This window comes from Dysidea avara, chromosome 2, assembly GCF_963678975.1.
Source record: "Dysidea avara chromosome 2, odDysAvar1.4, whole genome shotgun sequence".
Taxonomy (NCBI): domain Eukaryota; kingdom Metazoa; phylum Porifera; class Demospongiae; order Dictyoceratida; family Dysideidae; genus Dysidea; species Dysidea avara.
Genome location: NC_089273.1, coordinates 31,072,062 through 31,098,322, shown reverse-complemented (window position 1 = coordinate 31,098,322; position 26,261 = coordinate 31,072,062). Strand labels below are relative to the sequence as shown.

Sequence of the window (26,261 nt, the reverse complement as noted above, 5' to 3'; positions counted from 1 at the left end):
CTGCAAACAAATCACCTGTAGAGAGTTCAGCTACAAACCAATCTCCCTGTAGAGAGATCAGCTAGAAGAAGTTTCCTTGTAGAGAGTTCAGCCACAAACAAATCACCCTGTAGAAAAATCAGCTAGAAGAAGTTACCTTGTAGAGAGTTCAGTTACAAAGAAACCACCATGTAGAAAGTTCAGCTACAAACTAGTGACCTTGTGGAGACATCAGCTAGAAGAAACTACCTTGTAGAGAGCTCAGCTACAAAGAAACCATTCTGTAAAGAGCTCAGCTGCAAACAAATCACCTGTACAGAATTCAGCTACAAACAAATCACCCTGTAGAAAGATCAGCTAGAAGAAGTCACCTTGTAGAGAGTTCAGCTACAAAGAAACCACCATGTAGGGAGTTCAGCTAGAAGAAGTTACCTTGTAGAGAGTTCAGCTACAAAGAAACCATCATGAAGAGAGTTCAGCTGCAAACAAATCTCCCTGTAGAGAGTTTAGTTAGAAGAAGTTACCTCGTAGAGAGTTCAGCTACAAAGAAAACATTCTGTAAAGAGCTCAGCTGCAAACAAATCACCTGTACAGATTTCAGCTACAAATAAATTACCCTGTAGAGAGATCAGCTAGAAGAAATTATCTTGTAGATAGTTCAGCTACAAACAGATCACCCTGTAGAGAGATCAGCTAGAAGAAGTTACCTTGTAGAGAGTTCAGCTACAAATTTAAAGAAACCATCATGTGGAGAGTTCAGCTGCAAACAAATCACCTGTAGAGAGTTCAGCTACAAAGAAACCACCATATAGAGAGTTCAGTTAGAAGAAGTTACCTTGTAGAGAGTTCAGCTACAAAGAAACCATCATGAAGAGAGTTCAGCTACAAACAAATCACCCTGTAGAGAGATCAGCTAGAAGAAGTCACCTTGTAGAGAGTTCAGCTACAAAGAAACCACCATATAGAGATTTCAGCTGCAAACAAATCACCCTGTAGAAAAATCAGCTACAAACAAATCACCCTGTAGAAAGATCAGCTAGAAGAAGTTACCATGTAGAGAGTTCAGCTACAAAGAAACCAACATGTAGGGAGTTCAGCTAGAAGAAGTTACCTTGTAGAGAGTTCAGCTACAAAGAAACCATCATGAAGAGAGTTCAGCTGCAAACAAATCTCCCTGTAGAGAGTTCAGTTAGAAGAAGTTACCTTGTAGAGAGTTCAGCTACAAAGAAACCATTCTGTAAAGAGCTCAACTGCAAACAAATCACCTGTATAGAATTCAGCTACAAACAAATCACCCTGTAGAGAGATCAGCTAGAAAAAATTACCTTGTAGAGAGTTCAGCTACAGTGAAAAGAAACCACCATGTAGAGAGTTCAGCTGCAAAGAAATCACCCTGTAGAAAATTCTGCCACAAACAAATTGCCCTGTAGAAAGATCAGTTAGAAGAAGTTATCTTGTAGAGAGTTCAGCTACAAAGAAACCACCATGTAGAGAGTTCAGCTAGAAGAAATTACCTTGTAGAGAGTTCAGCTACAAAGAAACCTCATCTAGATAGTTCAGCTGCAAACAAATCACCTGTAGAGAGTTCAGCTGCAAACAAATCTCCCTGTAGAGAGATCAGTTAGAAGAAGTTACCTTGTAGAGAGTTCAGCTACAAAGAAACCATTCTGTAAAGAGCTCAGCAGCAAAAAAATCACCTGTACAGAATCCAGCTGCAAATAAATCACCCTGTAGAGAGAACAGCTAGAAGAAGTTACCTTGAAGAGTGTTCAGTTACAAAGAAACCACCATGGACAGTTCTGTAATAAATATATGTATTATATATATAATTTGTACATTTACTGATAAAATCAGAAATATTTAAAAGTACATCTGCTTCATCTTTTCTTCTTCCTGTGGTAAAGAAAAAAAGATAGGTTTAAAAAGTCCATAGGCCGGCTTTGGGGTATACAAATACAAAAAGAAGTGAAATCTAATCCAAAACAGCCAAGCTGTAAAAAAAGTGTGCGGCCCTCAAAAAGGCTATGGTGAAAAAAGATGTGAAATCCAAGGTGGCGGCCAAGAAATGGCTGTGATGGTAGGTTAATGGTAAAAATTTTAATAACGACAATTCAGCTGAATTTTGTGCCAATTGACCAAGCGGCACCAAAATTCACCTGAATTGTTGTTATTAAAATTTTTACCATTAACCTACCATCACAGCCATTTCTTGGCCGCCACCTTGGATTTCACATCTTTTTTCACCATAGCCTTTTTGAGGGCCGCACACTTTTTTTACAGCTTGGCTGTTTTGGATTAGATTAGGTATTACTCCAGCTGCTTGAATTCGAGTTAGTACAGCAGTTAAGTGATCGTCATGTTATTTGGGTATCCTGCCAAATACTAAGCTGACACACCACACCGTCCATGTCTTGTAGGATGTGGGCCATTCGTTGCTGAAAGTGCTTTGGCACACTAGATATTCCAAAAAGGAAGTTTATTAAAACGAAAACGACCAAATGGTGTAATAAAGGTAGTGTGTGGGTGAGATTGTGGACTTAGGGATCTGCCAGAACCCACTATTGGCATCTAGCTTGCTGAAAATTGTAGCTCCAGTGAACTGTGCTAGTGTTTCGTCAACCTTGGGGAAGGGGGTGTACTTCACGTTGCACTCCTCTGTTTAGTCGCTTCAGATCTACACAGATACATACTGATCCATTCTTCTTTGGAATGGTCACCATCCCTGCGCACCACTGAGTAAGTTGTTCTATTCTGGAAATCACCCCCATAGATTCCATTCTATTAAGCTCATCACAGACCTTATCTCTTAGTGGGAGTGGCACATTTTTTTGACACATGTATTGCATGTGATTGCACATCAGGCAGGAGTTGTATGACATAAGGCTCACCAAGGTATCCAAGGCCTTGGAACAATGTGGGAAAGGATTCCTCAATTATAGCTTGATAGTCTGTAATAGCATCGATTCTGGCAGCTAACTTGAGTGCTGTAATGGTGGAAATCCCAACAGGTTGGGTTTCAGGCCTTTGACAATAATGTGTGCTTTGTGACTGCTGTGTTGTGAGAGTTATGTTATCTTCAAAAGAGTCCTCAGTTGGCAAGCCTTCCGATGCAACTGCTGAAACTGTTTTGGAGAAGCATTGGAATTCGTAGTGGCCTTTGTGATGGCATCGGTGACAGGTTGTGTCACGAGCAGGACATTTGGCTTTTCTGTCATGCAGTTTGCCACATCATGTACACAGCTTCCTAGACAAGTTTGATGTTTTGAAGTTAGAAGATTGTGTCTTAATTAACATGTTGCGTTTTTCCCATACTCCATCCAAACTTATAGGATTCCCTTCAGTATCACCATGAAGGAGCTCCTGCTGTTCATGAACTGCTTCCTTGATTCTGATGGCTTTCTTGGCCTTGTCAAGTGTCAACTTTTCATTTGCCTGTAGGCGTTCTGACAAGCCAATATCACATATACCAATCAGCTCGGATTTCATACTGCCATATTCACAGTACTTTGCAAGATTGTATAATGCTACAATGTATTGCTCAGCAGACTCACCCTCTTGTTGTACACGGCTATTAAATCTTGCCCACTCGAAGATCATGTTTTTTGTCACCTGAATAAAGGAGTCGAATTTTGAAAGAACGTCACTGTATTGTCGTCTTTGTGTTTCTGTTATGTTCGTCAAACTGAGAACGTCGTCAGCTTCCTCTCTGAGGCAATACAACAATATGCTGACTTGTCTTTGGTTGCTCTCCTCTCCTAGGCTGACGCTATGCGATATTGTTCTAACCTTTTTTTCCACCGAGGCCACTCTTCTGGCTTCTTAAAGTCGAATGGTTCTGGGACTTTAAGGTGTAGTGCTGCCATCGTTCTTAGACGTACCCCACTCCTGTCACCATGTAGGATTATGGCATAATTGAAATGGTTGCACATGTTTATAACCGTATACAGTGCATGCGTACAATTACAAGGGTAATTATAATTGCAATAATCACATGAATATGTTAACTACAATAAGTCTGTCTCTACACATGCAAAGGCAAAATTTGTGAAGAAGGATTGATCTCCGAAGATTGCTTTGACATAACGTAAACAAATGCCCATAACTTAACATGTCCTTGGGTCTCCATGAAGGTATTGTGAGGCCAGTTTTGGGGTAGTATTTTTTAGGGCTGCACTGATATCACATTTTAAAGCCAATTCCGATATCCAATATTTATTGTATATTTTGTTTTCTAATGAGTCAATATCATATACACAGATGATACTTCAAGATTGAACCGATATGCATTACAGCATAAAAGAGTACGTATGGTGCGTGCATCCATAAATGCCCAAATTTATGCATTAGATTGTATACCATTCCATTCAAAATCTTATAACTCTACACTGACATGCACTATTTCCATGAATTAACTACCATTGTATTCCTTAATGACTGGCAATCAAGATGGTACCAAAGCTTTCTTTCTTGAACAATAGTAAGTGTTAAAACATTGTTTTAAAACTAATTTCTTCGTTTTTACATAGAAAACCTGCTGCAACTTCGTCTCCATTTACACTACAGTGCTGGGATAAACATCAAAGACTTGTCATGTCACGGCGCATCGTACGGTGTCTAGTAAGTATCACGTGGCTGTAACTTAATAAAATGGTGGAGTGAGGCAAAAATGCAATCAGTGCAAAATGAATCTTGATAATCACGCATGGATGGAAGAGGAAAAAGATCTTTCAAACTTTATGGAGTTACTTCTGTACAACCACGCTGTGTTAAGCTAATGTCTTCTGTTAGATTCAAGAATATTTTAATGACTTTCTTGTGATCTTTATTGTAAGTTAATAGCTTTTGTATGCTGGTTGAAATTTCTTTTTATTAAAAATGATGTGGATGTGACTGACACTGTCATAAATCAAGGCTACTGTTTTGTATGCAAAAAACTTCTGTGAAAAGTTGCATGGTATGAAGGCCAATCTAGCTGTGCAAGAAAGGATAACACCTTGAGATTTATGGCAGCACAGAAATTTCTAAAAATGTATATTTGATGTTTAATCAACCATGCCTCCAATGGGTATGTTATGACCTCACCCTTCAGTTATGTTGTAAGTCAAGTTGGTTTCTGCTTGGTATCCAAAAATAATGTACTAATGTTTATCTATATCTAATCCAAAACAGCCAAGCTGTAAAAAAAGTGTGCGGCCCTCAGAAAGGCTATGGTGAAAAAAGATGTGAAATCCAAGGTGGCGGCCAAGAAATTGCTGTGATGGTAGGTTAATGGTAAAAATTTTAATAATGACAATTCAGGTAAATTTTGTGAAGCGGCACAAAAATTCACCTGAATTGTCGTAATTAAAATTTTTACCATTAACCTACCATCACAGCCATTTCTTGGCCGCCACCTTGGATTTCACATCTTTTTTCACCATAGCCTTTCTGAGGGCCGCACACTTTTTTTACAGCTTGGCTGTTTTGGATTAGATTTCTTTTCTTTTTGTATTTGTATACCCCAAAGCCGGCCCATAGGCCAGCTTTGGGACTTTTTTAACCTATGTTTTTTTTCTTTACTACAGGAAGAAGAAAAGATGAAGTAGATGTACTTTAAATATTTTATCAGTAAATGTGCAAATTATATATGTAATACATATGTGACCGGATTTGCGAAAAGGGGCCTTCCACACACATCCAATTTGCCAACTTTGACAATTGATAACTTCAGATTGGAAAGAGCTATTGCCTTGAAATTTGGGCAGTGGTGATTTCTTTGCAGCTGAACTCTCTACATGATGGTTTCTTTGTAGCTGAACTCTCTACAAGGTAATTTCTTCTAGCTGATCTCTCTACAGGGTGATTTGTTTGTAGCTGAACTATCTACAAGGTAACTTCTTCTAGCTGATCTCTCTACAGGGTGATTTGTTCGTAGCTGAATTCTGTACAGGTGATTTGTTTGCAGCTGAGCTCTTTACAAAATGGTTTCTTTGTAGCTGAACTCTCTACAAGGTAACTTCTTCTAACTGATCTCTCTACAGGGAGATTTGTTTGTAGCTGAACTCTCTACAGGTGATTAGTTTGCAGCTGAACTCTCTACATTATGGTTTCTTTGTAGCTGAACTCTCTCAAGGCATCTTCTTCTAGCTGATGTCTTTACAGGGTCACTAGTTTGTAGCTGAATTCTCTACATGGTGGTTTCTTTGTAACTGAACTCTCTACAAGGTAACTTTTTCTAGCTCATCTTTCTACAGGGTGATTTATTTGTAGCTGAATTATGTACAGGTGATTTGTTTTCAGCTGAGCTCTTTAAAGAATGGTTTCTTTGTAGCTGAACTCTCTACAAGGTAACTTCTTCTAGCTGATGTCTCTACAAGGTCACTAGTTTGTAGCTAAGCTCTCTACATGGTGGTTTCTTTGTAACTGAACTCTCTACAAGGTGACCTCTTCTAGCTGATCTTTCTACAGGGTGATTTGTTTGAAGCTGAACTCTCTACAAGGTAACTTCTTCTAGCTTATCTCTCTACAGGGAGATTTGTTTGTAGCTGAACTCTCTACATGATGGTTCTTTGTAGCTGAACTCTCTACATGATGGTTTCTTTGTAGCTGAACTCTCTACAAGGTAACTTCTTCTAGCTAATCTCTCTACAGGGAGATTTGTTTGTAGCTGAACTCTCTACATGATGGTTTCTTTGTAGCTGAACTCTCTGCAAGGTAACTTCTTCTATTGATCTCTCCACAGGGCGATTTGTTTGTAGCCGAACTCTCTACATGGTGGTTTCTTTGTAGCTGAACTCTACAAGGTGATTTTTTCTAGCTGAACTATCTCTTTCCATAGTTGCATGAACTCCCTACAAGGTAACTTCTTCTAGCTGATCTCTCTACAGGGTGACTTGTGTGTAGCTGATCTCTATACAGGTTTCTTATTTCTAGCTGATCTCTTGAATTCTCTTCAGGGTGACTGCTCTATTAGGATGACTGCTCTATTAGAGTATCTCGATCTCGCACTTGCTGCACCAAGTTGGATTTCGTGTTATAACTCCGTCGCTTTAAGTCTGATTCTTCTACACCATTGATGAGCCTTTCTAAGATGATTACTCCATCTGTATAACGATTTTCAAAGCAATACCCCAAGCGATTTATCTGGTAGGCGTGGCAAGCAGTAGTTTTTTTATTAGCTAATCTTGATTGCATAATTGTTACACACTGTTGGTTTTTTTGTTGTATCTTCCTGTTTTTTAACTCGATTTCTTTCAAACCACAAAAGGTTTGAGGTTCAATAGTTAACCTATTCACCCACCGATTTTCAGCTTCTTCCCATACGCGGTTTACCCTGTAGGCGTGACAACATTTTGGTGTTATTTTTCATGAATAATCGCTCGTAACTCTGCCTGTTTATCGTATTCCAGCCAAAGTTGGTACCGAGATGCGCCTTTATATCCCCCTTCTGTGTGCCAAATTTCAAGGCAATTGGATATGGCATTCGAGTTTTATAGCAGTTTTTGTAAGTGTGCGACAAGAAAAAGAAAAATAAGAAGAAAAAAAAACCGAAGAAACTGAGCCAATTTTTGAAGTCGCATATCTCGGGAACGCGTGAAGCGATTTTGCTCAAATTTGGAATGTAGAGTGCTGCAGTTGGAGGGCATGTTCACAGCAAAAATCGTCTTGTTTCATCAAGGAAGCACAGAGCTACGGAGGTGCGAAAATTGTGTTTTCTTTCTTCCTGTCAATATACTCACGGGTGTTACGCGCCGGCTCCTTGGGCCGCACGACACACTACTGTGTGTCTTGATATGTTAAAGCATAGCCGCGAGTGCTATATGAAAAATAAAGCACTAGGCATGCAGCTGAGATGCTAATAAAGTATGAGGTGAAGCTGAGTGCTTTATTAGCATCAAGGCCAAGCGCTGAGTGCTTTATTTTTCATATAGCACGAGCAAGGCTATGCTTTAAATGATTTATGGAACTTTCTAGTCGTGTAGCTTCACCATACACTAGGACTCGTAATTAATACACGTTGCACAAACTATTACTAGCCTGAATGCATACAAACTAGTTTAACAAAGTAACTCACGGGTATTTCACCATAGTTTGGCATGATAGACGTTCATTGCATATTTTGGCAGGATTGGGTTGTAACCCACAATCAATTCTATTTTGTGACACATGGTGAAGTATCTCCAGGACTTGTCTGTTTACATTAAAAAATGTAGCAGCAACGTTACCTTCTCCCACCCATCATCGAAGCATTTAGGCATGTCTATAAAAACAATCCAGTGGTAGAACTCGTATTGGCTGGGGTGACTGATCACGTAGCGCGGTGAGGCTATCAGCCTTTACCGGCTTGGGTGATTAGTCGTACTGGCGTGAGTCCCGTAGGCTATTAGCCTGCACTAGAGCATGTGGGCAACCGTGCTTTATTGCCCACAAAGAGTGCTTTATTGCACTGCAAAGAGTGCTTATTCGTTCAATAAAGCACTCTTTGCGGTGCAATAAAGCACTCTTTGTCACTGTTGGCTGGCTGAGAGTGTACTTTATGAAACTTTAAGTACACTTTTTCCTTTGTTCTCGTCCACGCAAAATTCTATAAGCATGGTTAAATTTGAAATGCAGGCGCACCTTGTACTAGCACAGTCATGACAGTAGTGATAATCCTTGCTGAAACATTTCACATGTAGAGAATACATTGTAACAACCACACAGTATGAACTCTTGTAGAATCGAAACCCACATAGAAAGTTATGTTGAACACGCCACTGTGAAATCTGCAGTGATTATGTAATGAGATGTAACTGGCATAATCGAGCTCCTGTTCTACCACTACACTTGTTAAGCGGTTTTTTTTCTACAATGGATTATTGTAACCGTCCAAATTTTTGAATACTAGTCGTAGACAGTTAAGGAATGTTCTTTCATATAACCATCATGCTGCGGTTAGATGTTTTAGCAGTAGAGGTGCTTTTTCCAAGCTTAGTGTGAGTTTTATTCTCTAGTGCCAGTGTTGACAATAATACGTAGGAACATGAACACTGTTAAGAATTACTGGTTGCCAAAAGGGGGAACGATTATTGCTTTGTAACTTGATATTATGAAACAGTCTCATAATGTCTTATAAAGTCGTGCCAAAAATTGAAAATAATGGTCTTCTGTACACAACAGGAACATACGTAGGCCCATGCCTCCTTGTTGTTACGGTACTGCCCAAGTGAAATATCACTCTCACTTGCATGTGCAATCTTGCTTGAGATTTAAAAAATCTAATTAAGGGGCGTGGCAACTGTTTTGCTCACAAGATTTGCGAGTGAAACAATTGCCATGTCCCGTAAATAGCGACTTTTAAATCTCAAGCAAAATTTCACATACAAGCGAGTGTGACATTGCACTTGGGCAGTACTGTAGCTCTGGTAGAATTCCTCTGAACTCTGTGAAAGATACAGCAGTCAAAAAAAGTTAATAACAATACTGGGTGACCACTGACAGTACCTGACCACCAACTTTATACTTAAAATAATTGTTTGACTTTAGCTAGAGAAAGGGTGTAAAAGCTATTCCATCATTTTTTCTGACATAAATTGTAGTACTTTAGATTTGTTAAATGGTCAGGTTATCAAACAGTTTTAGATAAAACTTAAACCCACAGAAGCTATTTGTATGATTACTATTCAACTAACTAAACTTTGGTTGATATGGCAAAATGTCCAATGCTGACACCTGTCCAGTATGTGGAATATTGTTTTTGGTGTACAGGACATTCTAAAACTGTATTAAAATAGACTATTTGCAAACTTCACCCTGCTGTCTGTTAGAGTATTGAATTTCTTTAGTATTTTGCCTGCCAATATTTAGACTTTACTGCATTATACACTTATTTATTACAAGCCTTACCTTGGCCATGGCCACACTACATACATAATTATATGCAATGTGAACTTTTTGATAATTTTTTCTACATGCACAATTTTTAGCTTTCTTTTTTTTTCTTGCAGGTTGTAAGTATCAATCACCACCTCCAGTGCCAGAATATCATATACGCCGTCATTATCTGTTTAACAAAATTGCACAAGCAATCTGTTCCAGTTCTGATACTTTTGTTCCTGGTGAAGAATGTGTTATGGTTACTATTGCTGGAGCTGGGGGATTTGGCAAAACTACATTGGCTTTAGATATATGTCACCATCATGATGTAAAAGATGTCTTCACAAATGGTATTATTTTTATTGAGCTTGATCCACAGACTTGTGATCCCGGTAAAATATTGAATGACCACTACTGTCAAATGACTGGAAAAGATTTTCAGTATATAAACAATATTGAAGAGAAGATTCAGGAGCTCACAAAAATATTCAAAAATGTTCTTGTCATTATTGATGATGTATGGAGAGTTGAAGATGCTAGGCCCATTGTGAAAGCTTTTTCATACTGCAAAATAATACTTACTACCAGAAATCCTGATATTGGCATTCCATCCAAACAGACAATTGACATTGGTCCTATGTCATTAAGAGAATCTGTGTCTTTGATGACTTATGGAGTCCTTGAAAACAGTGAACTGTCAAAAGAAGACGTTATAGTAATCAACGAGTTAGCACAAAGCACACATCAGTGGCCTCTTCTCTTATCACTTATAAGAGGTCAACTTTACCACAGTATAAAACAAAGCCATACTACTTTGAAAAATGCAATTTTGGATGTACAGCGCAATTTAACTATTAAAGGATTAGTAGCCTTTGATATTAAAACAACCCGTAAAATTCGCCAGCTATCAGTTCGTGCTTGTATTGAAGTGTCATTAGGGCTGCTGGATAAATCGGACGAATCTCTAAAACTAAAAGACAAACTGCTTTCATTGATATTGTACACAGGAATTGGGGGATCACTGCCAAGCCGAGCAGTAAAATGTCTTTGGAAAGTTTCGGGTGAGACTACTAAAAAAGCTACTTCATTGCTACAACAATATGGATTGGTGTACAGTAAATGTTCAAAACAAATGCCTCCTTACTATAACACTGCATATATGTTTGTGACAGTACATAGTGTTATTAGTGAGTATATCATGGGCACCATTAAGAGTGAAACAGTTGGTCGTTTGTCTCCTTTCATTTTCCTTAAAACAGACCAATTAATTGCTACAGTAGAGGAGCTTTTGTTTCAACAATCCCATGAGGTGAATCCTTTTAGCAAGCCAGAATTTTTAATACAGAACAAACTAAAAATGGAACACATTGTATTACCATATTACATGAAGGAGATTAATATGCATGTACTACATGATCCACATCTTGCACAGCTGATTTTGCACAACATACAGTCACTCTTAAATGACGCAAGGTATTATCACCTATTGGCGTTACTTAATGAAGAAATAGTTTCATTGATCACTGAATGCCACAATGCACTTAAAAATGCTCAGGGGTTAAGCAGAAAGGTTAACGAACATTTTCAACTGTGTTTTCGAATAATGAGTTTTGATAACCTGATACCCCTTCTAAAAGAGTACTTGGAAACACACTTTATTGTGACAACAATTACCAGATGTGTTGAACTTGCTGAAACTATTTGTACACAGTGTGATGCAGAATTAAAAGCAGCAATGACTACTAAGTGTAAAGAGTTACAGATTTTAACAAAAGAGTATCATGCTATTTCTGCAGAAAAATTACCACGGTTTAAGTTGCATATTGAGCTACACAACAAAATTACTAGAGCTTTACTTCAGAACAAGGAAGATGAAATTGAAAAATTATATCTCGATATTACTACTGGGAAATTTGAAGAAGAAGTACAATTAGTTCATGATAATTACTTAATAAAGATGCAAGATGGTAAGATTTAAAAAAACTGCACTGATTTTGTATGATATAAAAATACTAGTATGAATTTCAATGATGTGTACTTATGTATGTACGTACCTCACTTTGTACTGCATCTATATAATTATATGTAATACTCAACATAATTATCATACAGTACATTAGTACTTTATATTAGGGAATTGGGTTTTTCCAGCCAAAAATGTCACCCTACAACCAGCCTCAATTTCTGTTCATGACAGCTTGGTAGCATCGATTAAGCACAGCCAAGCCCAAAAATGTATTCAGACCAACCCCAAACCCTTCCAAAAAGTTTCTATGGAATTTTAAAATCTTCTATTTAACAGAATTTTATGCTGACTGACTAACTAACTGATGCCTCCAGCCAAACATAACTTGACAGTGGATAAGGCTACAGGCTTGATTTCTTCACTGTTTAACATTGCTTCATCCTGGGATATGCCTTTCACCAACCGCAGTATGCTACAATACACGCATAATGGACTTGCCAGTGTGTTCCAGTTCTTTTTGCTGACAATGCAAGTTGTCAATTTGTGGTAGTGCAACATGGCTTCCCTGTGGTTGTGTTAGTTAAGTACCCATATTTTCAGTAGCAACTGGATTGGTTACAAAGACACTTCTCGTACTGTTCTTCATTTGTAACGCTGTGTAATGGGTGAAACATAGCTGAAAACAAAGTGTAATGGCCACCAGCCATAACGTTTGTGTAGAGAATTTGCAAATGATAACAAGATAGAACAGTAAGAAATACATGATTATATGCGTAATTTGAGTAAGAAAATCTTTGTTTCGTGTTTGTACAGCGTATGGTACATAAGTTATAGGCGCTTATTTACAATGCAGTAGAAATAAAGTTTACCATTGTCATTTAATTGTTGAAATGGCCTTCTTTTTTGTCCCCACGGGGATGTACAGGGTGAACACTATACCTTGATCGATATGTAAGTTCATGGTGAACAGGCTGAGCTAAACCCCATCTTCATAGCTTGTTTCAGTCGTGAGTTATGATAGTCGTGAGTTATGATCGATTAAATAAGCATCTGTAATTTATTTGCCATATTGTTGCCGTACAAATTGAGTTTATTCCGGTTCCAACTGTCTAGTGCTATAACTCCAAGACTATTCATCACAAAAGGCTGAAACTTTGGCTGTCCACTCCTTTGATACTATAGATAACAGAGATTGAATTTGAGGAATGTGCAAAAGCAGCCAGTTTTTGCTCAGCAGGTCACGTATTTCAATGATATATGCTTCAAAATTGTGTTATAAATAAAGTGTATATAATGCTATATTTAGTAGTTTAGTTGAGATACTGTTTCTGTGCACATCTACTATGTATGTACATATGTACAGTACATACAGGTGATAGTGGGGAAAAGGCTCTTGTGACTAAGCAGCAGAATAACTACATGCAATCACTAAACAATGAAGTACAACAGCAAAGGCAGAGCATGACTGACCTCGGTATGAAGTTTAAGATGCTGCATGCATATGTAAATGCATATGTAAATGCATAACTGTACGTATTTAGCATGTTAATATTGCTGTAAATTCCATGCGGGCATTTTTAATGTAGCAAACAATTTACTTTAGCAATAGAAAAACAAGGCAGTATAATTTTCTCTGGTTATAATAGTAAACTCAGCATTGCTTACAGTTAGGCAAGTAACTTAGACTTGCAAGCAGATCACATAATATGCTGCACCACATCAGCACTGTAATGTCAGGTTATCCAGATTTTACAAGTCATTTGGGTCACTTTTTATACCAGTTTTTTTCGGTCTCTGGGTCTGATCCAGATCAGATTATGTGTAATCAGTAATCATTGTGGTGAAGTTTGTCTCATTATGTACGTATGTAATTTGCTTAAATATGTGAATTCTCTGCAGCACACAGAACAATTCAACCATACACTATTTATTGTATCCACACATTAAAGTGCACAGTCTACTATATTTTACATTCCTTAGCAATAACAGATCAACCATACTTACCTCCTGATATTGTAAACTGGATTGGTGATATTGAAACTGAATCGTTTGATGATGGTGGAGGAATATTTTATTCCTTTAATCATGACACAACAGTTACAATTCCACCAGATGCCATCCCTAAGGGAAAACAAGGAATGCTTAAGTTTGCTGCAACATTGTGTGCACCAGTGAAATTTGCTCCTAATGTAGTTCCAGTATCCGCAATTGTTTGGTTGTGTATGGATGTGGAGCTCCAAAAGCCAATTACCTTGTGTTTGCCACATTGTGTTAGTGTTGAAAACGTATCTCATGTGAATAGTTTATGTTTTGCTAAAATGACACACGCGTCACCATCTGAAGGGTACATGAGTGTTATAGATAGTGGTGAATTCAAAGTCGGCGAAGCATTTGGATTAGTAGATATTGACCAGTCATGTTATTACTGCATAGTTAACAGTGCAACAGTGGCAAAGGACATTCCTGAAAACAAGTACAGAATAGTAGCTATGAAGCACAAAATTCCTAAGATAGATCATTGGAATTGTGATGTTTGCTTGATACCCTCTCTCTCAACATGTAGAACGGTAATAATTGAACTGTATGACATAATGTAACTGAAAGTGATATAATTATTTGTCATGCATTGGTATTTAAGAATTGAGTGTAGTTTCTAATGCGAGCCATTATATGAAACATTTTTTGTGCACTGCACTGTATGATAGAGGCACAAATGCAATCTCCCTTAACCATAGAATATTGTTCTATTATGTTAAACCAATTGTGAATGGTTGTGAAACCATTAAAAATTTAATAGCCTATAGCTAAATTTAATTCTAGGGTTTCTTACTTTACTGCTGGAGTACATTATTTCAACTAAAACACCCGCAACCTCAACAAACTCTTGTTGTACATTTTAGTCCTTTTTAATTATGTAGTTGTGTAACCATACCATATGTAATAGTTATACCACAGCTGCAAAGGATTTTGCTGATATATGTATACACCTGAAGCACGAGGACCATAGACCCAAGGGCTAAGGATGTATATATCAGCAAAACCTGACACAGTCATAGTATAAGTGATATGTATCACTCTAGGCACACTCACCTGATAGGTGAAAGAACTATACAGAGCACTCACCCTATTTCTTTGATACATCAGTATCTGATGATTGCTAATGATTTAAATAGCGTGGGCTGTTTAGCCTTCAGAGCATTATTTATATGTCATTACACTTTACGCACAATGCTTGAAAAATTGCTATGGTGAGATTGAGACTTTTAAGTTTTACCATTCTGTGCTGCATTAAGCCTACTAACTTTGCTATTGGGACAGTATATGTGACTGGGCCTATGAAAATAGAGCATGTGGCCTCATGATTTTTGTCTACTTTTTCAAATTTCAGTAATTCATAACGTTTGGTACCATTTTGCTATGGCAATGAAATTTTCAGCTCTTAGTAAGCATTTAATTGGCGGTATGATGCAAGTTACAGAATACAAATATTCTGTTCCAGTATTGAGATATAACCTGTAGAGTGACAGGATGTAGTTTGTGCCCACATGCTCTGTTTTCGCAGGCCTGGTCAAATATTAAGTCAAGTACTTAGGATTCTAAGTTACTCACCTATTTAAATCTAGGTGTCCTATTTGTGTTGTACTGTGGTCTGCTCAATGGCTGACATGTGATTGGTAGAAATATGCATCCACGCATTTCCCAAATGATTATTTTACTGATGATTTGTAGCCGGGCCTGCGAAAACAGGGCATGTGGGCACAAACTACACCCATTCACACTACAGGTAATATCTCACTACTTAAACGGAATATATGCATTCTGTAACTTGCATCATAAAGCCAATTAAATGCGTACTAAGGCCTGAAAATTGCATTTCCATAGCATAATGGTATAAAAAATTATGAGTGATGGAAGTTTGAAAAAGTAGGCAAAATCATGTGCCCACATGCCCTATTTTTGAGGGCCAGTTGCATTTATTGTTTAGTAAATGTGACCGTCTCAGCAAAAAACCCGACTTGTTTGCACAAGCATGCGTATTGAGAAAATCGAAAGTTAACAATAATTCGTAAAATTACGCATGCTACAAAAAAACTATGCAAGTTTTTATCGGACCAGTACACGAAGACGAAAGACTCAAATCGATTAAAACTATATACCATCTTATTCACCTGTTCATGGAGAGTTCGAAAATCATTGTTTCGTTTCTCTAGCTCCAACGGTATGCGTGTCACGTGTGTTTGTTTACGATGCGATAATCGTAAACAAGATTGTCATCGTTTCTTCTACCAAACCACCTTCATATCCATATGTGCAAGTATCTACAGGGCTAATACTATACCTTGGCTGATGTACTGATCCATGTTGAACGTTTTAAGCCAAATTGCAACATCATAGACTAATCCAAACGGACGTTATGGCTGCGAATGTAAGCACCTGTAGTTTATTTTCAGTATAGTGGCTGTACAAATCGATTACCTTGCTCTTCCTACTGTCTATCGCTATAATTCCAAAACTACGCACCACAGAAGGCTGAAACTTTGGTGGTCCATTCCTTGGACACTGCTGATATTGCTGAGTGAATAAAAAATTTTTTTAATTGTGCAAACAAGTTGGGTTTTTGCTGAGACGGTCACAAATATCAACTAGTCAAAACTTAGCAACTACACTAAGTCTAGCCTAACCTAAAAACCCAAACCCACAATTAAGCACTCTATATCAATCAATATAATGACTCAAAGCAAATTATATCTTTGAACTGGTTGGGCATCAAAGTGATGAGCAAACCGCGTTCCCACATTCCCGTGATATTGTTGAGGCAACATGTGAGATAAACCCTGAGTGGCGCTTTTAAATGCCCACGCTAAAGTGGTATTTACACTTACTAACAGTTTACTGGTAAATAGACTGAAGCTTGCCCTACAAGCTGGTGATGGTCTGGAATTAATCAATTAAGGCAATCCTGAATATTGAAGTATTATTATAGTAATACTGACATCATAAGGTGATAATTATTTATGTGTGATTGGTACAAAGAGATTGGTTTAACAGTACAATATTGTATTTTGCGTGGGAGGATCAAAGCGATGTCGCGTATTGTATTGTCCATACAGTACTAATCAGCTGCATAACTGTACTGTACGAGTCCTACAGTATAGTTTATGCAGCTAATTGGGCAAATACAGTACAGTTATGCGGAGATTTTGTTTTTGGAATGTTACGTAAACAACACACTGTAAATCGCTAAAACCAGCCAAACTAATCCTACAAGTTTGTTCTACGGCTAGGAATAGATTGTATAAACACTTACTGATCGTCTGATCACGAAACTTTTAAACACGGCTCCACTAAGACAGCACAATTGATCACGTGCGTGACATTGTAAATCGCTAAAACTAGCCAAACTAATCCTATTAGTTCGTTCTATGACTAGAAATAAATTAGTTAAACACTTACTGATACCCTTATCACCGAAAATCGCAGCGGTTTGAGTACTAGAGAAAATCGCACCGAGCCAGACACGACCAGGAAGTACAATATAACACTTAAAGCACCGCCTTGCTTGTGTGTACGAAAAATACAGTACTCGGGGGCTGTCTCGAGGCAAATACAGCACTCGGCTTCGCCTCGTGCTGCATTAGCCTCTCGACACACCCCCTCGTACTGTATTTTCTGTACACACGCGGCAGTGCTTTAACTCTAACTTAAAGTACTTTGTGTCGGTAAGATCAAAGCGAAAAGAGTGCTTTATTTTCTGCAACTAAAAGTAAAGAACAGTTATGCATTGATTGAAAAATAAATATGAAAAACAAGATCACATGCGTAACATTTCTAATTGCCAAAAGTAGCCAGAAAGATACTATTTGCTACCACAACTGTACTACATAGACACTTACCGATTGTCTGATGGCTGAAAACTAACGTGGTTCAAATTCATGAAATGAACGCTCCAAGTAAGATAACCAAGACAGCACTCTAAACCAGTTAAAGCACTGTCGCACGTACAATATGAAAATAAAAGCACTTGGGCATGATCTCGAGCCTAATATAGCACTCGGCTTTGCCTCGTGCTATATTAGTCTCTCGCCCATGCCCTCGTGCTTTTATTTCCATATTGTACGCACAACTGTGCTTTAACTAGTATAATATTATAAGGATTCTTCTCTGTAATAAAAATTAACACTTCAGGCAGTATTGAAATTACTAATCATGGTTTTTAACAACATTGGTATAACATACTAGTTGACTTTATCACTTCACTACTCAAGATTTCCTTGACTGATTAATCCCAGACTGGTCTATTTACTAGTCCACAATACCATGAATATATGGTATGGTTGCACAACCACAGAATTTAAAAAAGGTCAAAATGTATTGAACTTATTAACGCTTGAGTATTTTCATGGAAGAATGTATGTACTGCAGCTCTTACATCATCAGTAATAAGTCAAATATGCAATATGCATGAAAAGGCTTGTTCTACTACACCTTTGATTCTTTGAATTCATCATGAAATTTCAGATGATATAGTGCAACATATAAGTTTGTGTTTTCCCATGATACCTAGCCTGTAATGGCTAACGTTATAGGCTTGATTAGCTGCCTCTGTTATGTAGATGTTGCTTGTGTACTGCATTGCTTGGATTATCTTTGTCCATCTTTGCAATTTGAGCTTTGTTTCAATTATAACAAATATGTGTAATTTCCCCCAATTTAGTTTTTGTTTTTATAACAAAGTAGAATCTTGCAAAAACATGGCACTGGTTTTCACTCAGTGGGTCACATTTTTCGGTTAGTGAAAATTTCAACCTTCAAATGTTTTGAAGTAAATATTCAAAAATGCCATAATCTTCAGTGTTCCTTCCTCCTCCTAAACTGAGGCGGACTGGTACAAGACTATCCTTTTATTACAATGAAACTGCAAAGTCACATATCAGTATATGGAAGTCTCGTATCGCAATGCTTCTATTCAATGAATTTGAGCACACTGTGTGTAGGTAAAACTATCAATCTGGACCCCGAGAAGAGCTTCAATATCACCATAAATTTGATACTGAATCTCATCTACCTGCATGTACACTGTCCAATTATAGCTGGTCATGTTGAAAGGCATTATAAATTACAGCATACCATTTTCATCTAAAGTGGTGGGAGTGATAATATTGTTATGTATGCAACTAATTGCAAGAATGATTACCCACAGGAAGCTTAGTTATACAGCTACTCATCTTTATCATGTTGCCTAAAATTGTGAGAATAATTTTTGTATAAGGAGTCTATTAGGGATTAAGGAGACCATTTAACTACCATGTGAATTTAATCCTTTTACTTTAGCCCATGCAAACTTCACTGTGGGAGGTCTAAAGTAGGGATTAAATTGGCACATCAGGTGATGATCCTACTTGTATAGTGTAATGATCCCTACTAACATCTAAAATTCCTAACGTTACTATACAGTTCTTTATTTGAAGTCACTATAGCTATTCTAATGGTTATAAAGTTATAAATTAATAGCCCACTATATATCTGCTATCAATATCATAACTCATCAAACATAATATTATCTGATAAATCATGAATAAAATTGTAGGTAAAATTCACTCTCATGCTATGGCCAGTTTGACAACACCAGTCTAGTGGCTTTTCCACAACCCATAACATCCCATGCTTTTAATGAATCTACTTAAAGTTTGTTACTGCTATGCAAAAACATCAAGCTGACCAAGTTTCAGGGTGCTGCCTACTCTTAACACAAGTTAAAGTTGTGTCATTTGTAAAGGCTGTAAGGTTGGGTTTGTCAGAATGGGTAATATAATGTCTTCAAATAATTGTCTTGTATTATGATTCATGATGTTTCATTCGAATTTTTAATGTTTTGTTAGCATTTAGAAGAGCAATACAAGCATAAAAGAGAAGAGTTTACATGTGATAGAGAAGAGTCAGGGTTTACCTTTGCATCATATTCTACAAAACTGAAGCTTGATATTAACCAAGTACAATTTAACAATGATGCTGAAGTTGAGATTACTTCAGATTATGAGATATCAAAGGTATGTACTATAACACATAAGGCACTAAAAGTTATTACATTTGCAAGATTGCAAGTACATTGATATTCATAGTGAATTGATGTCAACAGGACGGTCTATAACTGCCCAATACCCATAGAACTTCACAGCTGATCACAATTTTGTAGTAGCACAATAAATAACGATAATGGAGCACAAATACGTAACAATTTTCTGCATTTATGGTAAGCCTCAGGAATTATGTCCAACTATTCTCTTTTTAAAAGTAGACATTATGCTTTTGTTACCTGTATATGTTCCCCAAATATCATACAGTACGGTAGTACTGTATATTAGGGATCATGGTGTTTTGGGCTATCTTGCCCTTCAAAATCACTCAAAAAACAGCCTCAGTTTCCTTCAAAACAGCTTGGCGGTATTGGTTAACAATGACCAAGCCCAAAAATGCCTCCAGAGCAACCCCAAACCTTCCAACAAGTTTCTATGAAATTTTAAAAAAAAATTTGTGAATGTTCTACTAACTGACTAAGATGCCTTTCGGCCAAACGTAATTTGACAATGCATAGGGCTGCGGGCTTAAATTTTGCACTGTTCTATGGTGCTTTGTCCCAAAATGTGCCTTTTTGCCAACTGCAGTGCATAAAATAACATGCATCACAGACTTACCTTTGTCCTTTTTGCATCCCAGTTCTTTTCACTGACAACGCAAGATGTCAATTCATGGTAGCGCAATATACAGCTTCCCTATGGCTGTGGTGGTAGCTATTACACTTATTTACGTATTTTCTGTAGTGATTGCAGAGACACGTTTTGTGCTGTTCTTCATTCGTATTGCTATGTAATAGGCAGAGCACACTGTAGTTGAAAATAAAGCTTAATGGCCACTGCATTTTTCAGTAATTGATTGTTGGAACGTACATTCAGATGCAAAATTGATTTTATGACATGCCTGGCACCAAGAGTTTATAATGGGGGGTGCAGTGTCGAACTGCACTACAAGCTGTGAAAATGAGCCTGTAAGGTAATCTGCATACCTTCATTTCCTCTCGTATACCTGACTGCTGTTGATTGCCCAGATATAAAACATTACTAGTTAAAAGCTGGTAGTCCGCAATGGTTGAAACTCTGTCTAGGTGTGTCAGTTTTGTTGATGCAGCAGATGGTGACCTTGATGAAATCTCAAATGAAGACATCACGTGCGAGGTCATCGCACAAAGTACAACATACGTGGGAACTGGAACTCAAGGCAGCATCAATGTTCATGGTGATGTTTGCTTTCCAAGTTAAGTTGCCTGTGTCTTTACCATGTTCCCCTGTGTGATGTGCCATACTTTTCTCGAGTTTAACTCAGTAGCCTCAGTTTCTTCACGGTGTATGCACACATGCACTGCACTTACAATTAGTCACCAATCAACACAATTCACCAAGTCGTATGAACGATACCATAGGGCGTTATGGCTCATTTTTCACAGTGTATAGCACAGTTCAACACTCTCCCTCCCCTTCCATACTATTGTTGGCACCATTCTTTCTTTTGATGTAGTGTGTGCAGGTTTATTAGTCATAAGTATGTTATTAAAAGTAAACAAAAAACTAGAAGGAAAAATTAGAAATTTTAAGTTGGATTAAGGATCAAAAAGAAAAAAAAATTGTAAAACAAGGGAATAGCAAAAAAGTAGTAAAACAAGGGAATAGCAAAAAAAGTAGTGAAACAAGAAAGGTTTCCTATACCTGAAGATATACTTAATCCCTAAATCAGTCATCGTTTAATCCTTTGCTTTTCTATTGAACCTGGATGGCAATACTATTAGCTCCGTCCAAGCATCCCTCTCACAGTGGACTTCTTTCAAGCGTGGTACCATCCTGGTTAGCTACTGCCTAGCTCTGTTGACTTCACACTTGTACTTATCTATGATAGTGTTCCAACCAAAGTTACGATGTTGCGCTCCATGGTTAAACAATTTTGTACCATCACTCTTTGATGAGAAGAGGGAATTGATCCACTGAGCATTTTTGCAAAATTCTGTTTTGCAATAAAACCGTAAACCGGGTAAAATACATGTGCTACATAAAAAATTTATGCACATTTTAATTATTTTGATATGCACTAAAAAAGCTCAGATCAATAAAACACATACACCATCAGATTTGCCTTTTCATGGGGAGTAAGAAACTCTTTGTTTTGTGTTCGTACAGCAAAAGGCATGTGAGGTATGAGTGCTTATTTATGATGTGGCCATGTGCATCTCCTTTCTTTCTCCAACTTGTCTTGAATTCTGTTCACAACAACACTCATTTCTTTGTGTTGCTCTTCACTTTCACTGCTCTCGTACTTTGGTAGCTTACACACTTGTCACCATTCTGTTCCATGAAAGCATTCTGCTTTCATTTCAACTGACTTGCAGGTGACATGTATATTAGCTTTGCTTTGGATGATGCAGCTTGCCTCATCAATATCTGGAGGGACTTTCTGACTGAGTGCATTTTCTTCGCCAATCCAAGTTTAGTTTGATTTCAACTTTCTACAGGCAAGGCACAACACTTCCTTAGAGAATTCAAATGTCTGATAGAGTTGCATTCTAAACCAAAGCTTACAGTTAACCGAGTCGATACAGTATAGTGCAATACTTAACAGACTTCAAATGGCAATGGATCACTCTGTGATAGTGCTCTTCATATTGATCCCAGTCAAATCCAGGATACAGGAGGTTGATCAGAGATCATGTCACACAAATTGTATACATCTGCATTGTTATGATCATACCAGACATGAACTTTGTGAATTTGTGCTCAGTACGTTCACTTTATAATCTTATCCAGCAAATACAATGTGCATCCTTGATGTATATCCAAATGGAGGGTGACAGTGAAGCTCATGTTGGGTTACTGTTAGTGTTTGAGTTTTTCTTTCCCAGTATGTCCAAGAACAAATGCTAATCCTTGAAAACGGTGCTACAAAAAGTTTCCAATTGAAGCATGCCATTGTGATACCGACACAATTCTTCTGTTTGTTCACTGACCCTGGCTGTTTTCAGAGTCGGCAATTCCCGTATTGTGAACAGATATCGGAAGACAGCTTATCCTTGAGCACTGTTCAAGCACCTGATGTGGAATTTCCTAGCCTGCCATACTTGTATTACTAATTTTGTAGTCACCAAAATATCAATTCTACTGTGCTGGACATCATATGGCATCATTGATGTGTCTTGTGTAAGATGACAATTGGCTCCATTTGTCATGTCTAGGATATCCACACAAAAACAGCCAAGTTGTGAAAAATGGTGCAACCTTAAAAATAAAAAGCCTGGGTGAAAAAGTTGTGCAATCAAAGTTGCGGCCAAGAAATGGCTGCAATGATGTTAATGCTAACAGCCGCTCCATTTTTTCACAGCTTGGCTGTTTTTGTGTGGATTTCACTCCTCTTTGTACTTTATAAAGCCCCAAAACCAGCCTATGGCTGACTTTGAGGTTTGTTTTTACTCACATTTCTTCTTTTCTATGTAGATACAATGATGATTATTGAAGACAGACTTATAAATGTATTTCATTGCATGATTTAATTCAATAATTGATAATATTATTGTAATACTCTAATAGAGTGCACATTTTTTGAGGACTTCTAATAGAACATACATAGAATGTTCTAGAACAATCTAGTACTTCTATTGGTTGATCTATGAAATTACAAACGTTTGAATTTCAACTAGAAATTCAGTTATAAAGCAGAAATTAATTGAGGTGATCATCCAAGGTAGCAGTGGTTCAGTGGTTAAGGATGCAGGTGTTAGGTATGGAGGTCCCTGGTTTGAACTCTGGTAAGGTTTTTTTTTTTTTTCAACATTTTTTGCACACCTTTTTAACCCCGTGGTGACTGCTCTATTAGTGTATCTCGATCCCGCGATTTTACACTTGCTTAGTTTTTGCTTTATAACTTTGTCACTGTAACTCTATTGCTATTCAAACTATCGAAAGGCACTGCTACGATAATCAGCCTATCTACACACCAATTTTCAAGTTATTTCTATACTTGGTTTACCCTGTAGCCGTGACAGAAGTTTGATCTTTTTTTATGTGAATAAACACTCATAACTACTTGAATATTATTCAGATTCACACCAAACTTGGTACGTGAATCCACCGTTACACACTCTTCATTTGTGCCAAAGATTGAGGCAATTGAGGTACACGTTTGCATTTATAGCAATTTTTACAAGGTGTGCAAAAAGAAATCAAAGCAGAAAAAAACGAAGAAATTTAAACGAACATTTGAACGCCCATATCTCGCAAATGGCTATTGCAAATTTAATCAAATTTGCTGTGTGGCGTACCCTACTTGGGGGACAGCTATAATGCAAAAATGGTGTGCTTTGGAGAAGGGGCCATGGAGCTATGCACGCATGAAAAAGCTGTTTTCTTTCTTCCTGTAAATATACTTATGGTGTGGTTGCCGGCTTTCTTGGCCACACAACACACCACCGTGTGTCTTGATACAATAAAACATGGGATTATGCTGAAGTGAAACCCCGTGAAGCCTTTTCGCTTTCACACAATCATTTTATACAGCCCTATTTACAGAGCATTAGAAACTCTGCTCTCACTATTATTAATTCTATAGACTACCAAGGTACAATGTGAATTTCCTCTATTATAAGGTTGGTGCCTTTAACATCTAAAATTTAATATCAACCTGTATTTTAACTTTAAAGTAGCTAACTGATTTATGCAATATATATGTACATACTTGTACATTACATATGTTACATGCTGTTCTGTTATTGTTGTACAGGAAAATGTGGATTTCCAACAATGCTATAGAAATCACTTGCTGTTAAAAGAGTTTAAGGAAAAATTGGAATTTGAGTCATATCCTCCACGATTTAAAATTGGTATAAAAGTGAAGAACAGATCTTTTTTTGGTACACAACAGTGCTTAGAATTTCTTTTAATGGGAGGAAAAAGTGAATTTCAGAAGAATATTACAATTGCTGCTGCTTTTAATGGTATGTGTTTTTGTTTTGATGGCTTGGAATTACCCAATGTTGTTGTTTTTAGATATTCCCTAGAAGAATTGTTAGCACAGAATCTTCAATTCTGCTAGAATTCACAACACCTTATATTCAATAACTATGCATATATGTAATATATAACTATATATAGCTGATCGAAACCACAACAATGTAAAAAAATATGTAGCAAGATTATTATTATTATTTAGCAGTAATGTACAAACTCAGTAAGAGTATAACGTAATATTATAATTTAATAATTGTTCTTAATTAGGTAATGATTGTAAAATGATGTTCCAATCTATCTTTGAAAGACTCAAGGTCAGATGCCAAAGCGGTGTCTGTTGGTAAAGCATTCCAGAGTGTAACACTTGAAGGGAAATATGATAGTTTATACGCTTATATTCTAGATGGTGGTACATCGAAGTGATGGCTTCGTATCGGATATGATGGCATAGTTTGTGTTAAGATATTATGAGTAGGAATGTGAAGGATGTTGTTAACAATTTTGTACAGTGTAACTAGCTTAGCTTGAGCATGATGTTGTTCTAATGTGGCCCAATTAAGATTTTCAAGCATGCGAGTAACACTGGAGGTGTATGGATAGTCATTAAAAATAAATCTGGCCATACAGCGTTCAAGTTTCTGACTGTCACTGCTTGAAGTATACAGTGGTATATCCCCAGTACATGGAACAGTTAATTGTTTGTTATTTTAGTAGTTTTTCAGTAAACCCGCATTCACTGATGTTTTACTGAGAGTTTAAAACTTAGTAAAATAATTATGTTCCATATACTTAAGTTTACTGACACTTTACTATCAGTATATCTACAGTAAGGCATCTTAACAAATTAGTAAACTAAGAACCTTCAAGCAGTGTGTCTTGTAATGTGTGTGGAGCCCACACAGTGGAGCAGTATTCTTGAATGGGCCGAATGTAAGATTCATAACATTCTGTCTTAACTGATGGGAGACAATGTTTTAGATTTCTTTGCAATAAAGCTCTTACATTATTTGTTTTGTGGGTAATGTAGGTTACATGATCAGACAATTGTTGATTATCACTCCGAGGTATTTGATGGATGGAACACATTTGATTTGGGAATTGCTGAAGGTGTACTGTTATGTGAGGGGATGCTTTTTAAGAGAAACTTGGAGATGTTCACATTTGTCTAGGTTAAATACCATTTGCCAGTCAATAGACCAATGGAATAGTGTGTTTAGGTCCCATTGAAGAGCCTGTATATCGTCACTTGTTTGAATAACATGGTACATTAAGGCATCATCAGCGTAAAGCTTAACTGTACTAGAAACTCTCTTAGGTAGATCATTGATGTACAAGAGACAAAGGAGGGGGCCCAAAACAGACTCCTGTGAGACACCGGAAAGTACTATTTGTTACATTATTAATAACTACTTGCTGAGTTCTGTTAGATATATTGGTAATCT

General features: G+C 37.3%; 1 protein-coding gene across 5 annotated transcripts in view; it reads left to right on the top strand.

Annotated features, from left to right (window-relative positions):
- Positions 1 to 25,090, top strand: part of LOC136247061 (uncharacterized) — a 52,521-nt gene extending 27,431 nt beyond the window's left edge. For 4 of the 5 annotated variants that reach the window (XM_066038670.1, XM_066038669.1, XM_066038671.1 and 1 more), the window contains exons 10-15: positions 9,945 to 11,780; positions 13,143 to 13,253; positions 13,760 to 14,346; positions 19,660 to 19,827; positions 24,593 to 24,806; positions 24,859 to 25,090. In XM_066038670.1, the coding sequence (XP_065894742.1) occupies positions 9,945 to 11,780; positions 13,143 to 13,253; positions 13,760 to 14,346; positions 19,660 to 19,827; positions 24,593 to 24,806; positions 24,859 to 24,869 (2,927 nt within the window). In that variant the 3' untranslated portion in view covers positions 24,870 to 25,090. The remainder of the gene's footprint in view (positions 1 to 9,944; positions 11,781 to 13,142; positions 13,254 to 13,759; positions 14,347 to 19,659; positions 19,828 to 24,592; positions 24,807 to 24,858) is intronic. The other variant, XM_066038672.1, reaches the window with a different exon arrangement.
- The last annotated feature ends 1,171 nt before the right edge of the window (positions 25,091 to 26,261 follow it).